This window comes from Opisthorchis viverrini (genome assembly GCF_000715545.1).
Source record: "Opisthorchis viverrini unplaced genomic scaffold opera_v5_119, whole genome shotgun sequence".
In the NCBI taxonomy this organism is placed as follows: domain Eukaryota; kingdom Metazoa; phylum Platyhelminthes; class Trematoda; order Opisthorchiida; family Opisthorchiidae; genus Opisthorchis; species Opisthorchis viverrini.
Genome location: NW_008751775.1, coordinates 650428 through 652509, shown reverse-complemented (window position 1 = coordinate 652509; position 2082 = coordinate 650428). Strand labels below are relative to the sequence as shown.

The window sequence follows — 2082 nt, the reverse complement described above, 5'->3', positions numbered from 1 at the left end:
TTTTTCACTTGTGCCTTTCAGGTGAACGACAGCCACTGACCGACAAGAACAAAACCGACCCTGGAATCTTGGGCAAAAGCCTCGATCCTGTGTATTAATCCGTGAATCCGTGTAAAGTCAAATCGCTCAGTCCTGTGTGCAGGATCTGCGCGTCTGTCGGCCTGATTTATTTTGCGTTCTATGTGTAGTCGTCTGGCTACCCAAAAAGCTACCTTACCAGGAGTGTCGCAAAGCAATAAGAATAAGCATTAAGGAAAAGCAATAAGAATAATACAATAATGATTTACAAAATTACATATTTTGTGAATCGAATAACCGTTTTTTTGTCTGAATAGGAAAGCTACAAAAAAGCGCACTCGCACCATCTGGCTGGACCAAATTGAATCTCGCAGGGCAGTTTGCCACGCTGGCGTAGGATGTGTCGTGTAATCCGCGCTGGGCATCTACCACTACAGTCGCGAATAACAATGCACTGGCTGTCGCTGAAAGAGCGCGTGGTTGCTCCATGGCGCCAGTTGAACTTTTCCCCATCCTTGTTTTGCGGTGACTAACCTATATTTCTGTGACCATAATGCGTCATGTGGTACTTGAAGCTCTCTTTGAAGCAGTGCCTCTGCTTGTGAAACTCAGTTAGGCGAATTGGTGCTTGTTGTTTTTCGATATACCGACGGGAGTCTTTGCATAATCTCTTCCACCATGCTCTCCTCTCTGGAGTTCTGAATTGCACGCTCCGGGGTGTCAACGCAGCTTTCGGCTCGACCGTTCGACTGTGGATGCAACGGCGGCGAGGGAAAATGAGTTACGCTATACTTCAAAATGAAACTCTGGGAATGCTGGCGATGTGGACTGACTGCCGCTGTCAAAAACATTAGTCTTTGGAGTTCCAAAACGACGGGACGATCGTCCCAGTGCGTTGTTTTGTGCAACACTGTCGGTTACGGCACATCTGCTTCCCCGAGTCCATCTCTTTTTTACGTCTGGCCTCCAAATATTTTGCTGCTTTCCCCCTTGCTAGCCTCCAGGAACAGCAGCGACTTCTCTCCTTTGACAAACGCTCAACGTATTTGTGACATCTCCCACTAAATCCTACCGACCCCCCCTCTACCTTGCTTCTCCCATTATAAGTTTTCACCATGGTACCACTCACCATGGAAATTTACCAAAGACCTTGGACGCTAAAATGCACCCAGCTGGCAGAAAATATTGGAAACCTAGGAATTTCTCACTAAAACTCCTCATCAGCAAGCTCTCTGCTGACCGAGAGCACTCACGGGTATCATTTGAAGGCCGTAAAGATAGCACGACTTTCAGGCACTCTTCTCGCTGTAAATTAGTTGGCCATCTCCCAAAAGCCACTCACCATCTTGTCTGCGTTCCATCGACGGTGGTTTTGTCGCGGTTCCTAGCAATAAAGCCGACTATCTGAACACTTACTCAACCAGCTGCTACTTACCTCTTCGTGCCAAGCTCAACCCCACAACACTCGCCGCACATTTCACATCTCCACAATAGAGTAACCGCCTGTTTTTTAACGTGATCATCTCCCTAGCTGATGTATCAGCCCTTCTTCAAACCCTCAAGGACTCCGCCGTGCAATAGGCGGCGTAACATTACGTGCCCTGAGACGTAGCGGTGAGGACATCAAAATTCTTGTCCAAGATATTTATGCTCAACCAATTAACTTTAGAATCGTTTCTTTGCAGTGGAAACAACCTGTCGTCTTCCTCATTTGATCTAGACAAACTACTTCCAGCTAGGGAGGGATCCATCACATCTTCAGTGAGAACTCTCGAACGTCCGGTTAAAGGCCCGTTAACCAGAGTCTTCCTAGCTGCAAATGCCATAGATGACCAACAGTACGTATTCCCATCTCAGAGGTCCGTAAGTAGCTGCCGGCTTCTCTTTTTTGGAACATCGCAGCATCCTACGATGCCCGAGCACTCCACTGCGGCCATCTATTTGAATATGCAAAGAGGTTTTGACTAGGTAACTCTTGCATCATTGCCAAAGAAATTTAGTTCTGTTAGCATCGCTTGTTCCCTGTTTTAGTGCTTCACCTCCTACCTATCTGACAGGGGACTG

The 2082-nt window shown here is 47.2% G+C and overlaps 1 protein-coding gene across 1 annotated transcript in view; it reads right to left on the bottom strand.

Annotated features, from left to right (window-relative positions):
* T265_05985 (hypothetical protein) overlaps positions 1-1541 on the bottom strand; it is a gene marked incomplete at both ends in the record, with an annotated part of 23419 nt that extends 21878 nt beyond the window's left edge. The window contains 2 exons of the mRNA XM_009171137.1: positions 1361-1402; positions 1454-1541. Of these exons, the coding sequence (XP_009169401.1) occupies positions 1361-1402; positions 1454-1541 (130 nt within the window). The remainder of the gene's footprint in view (positions 1-1360; positions 1403-1453) is intronic.
* Positions 1542-2082: the final 541 nt, after the last annotated feature.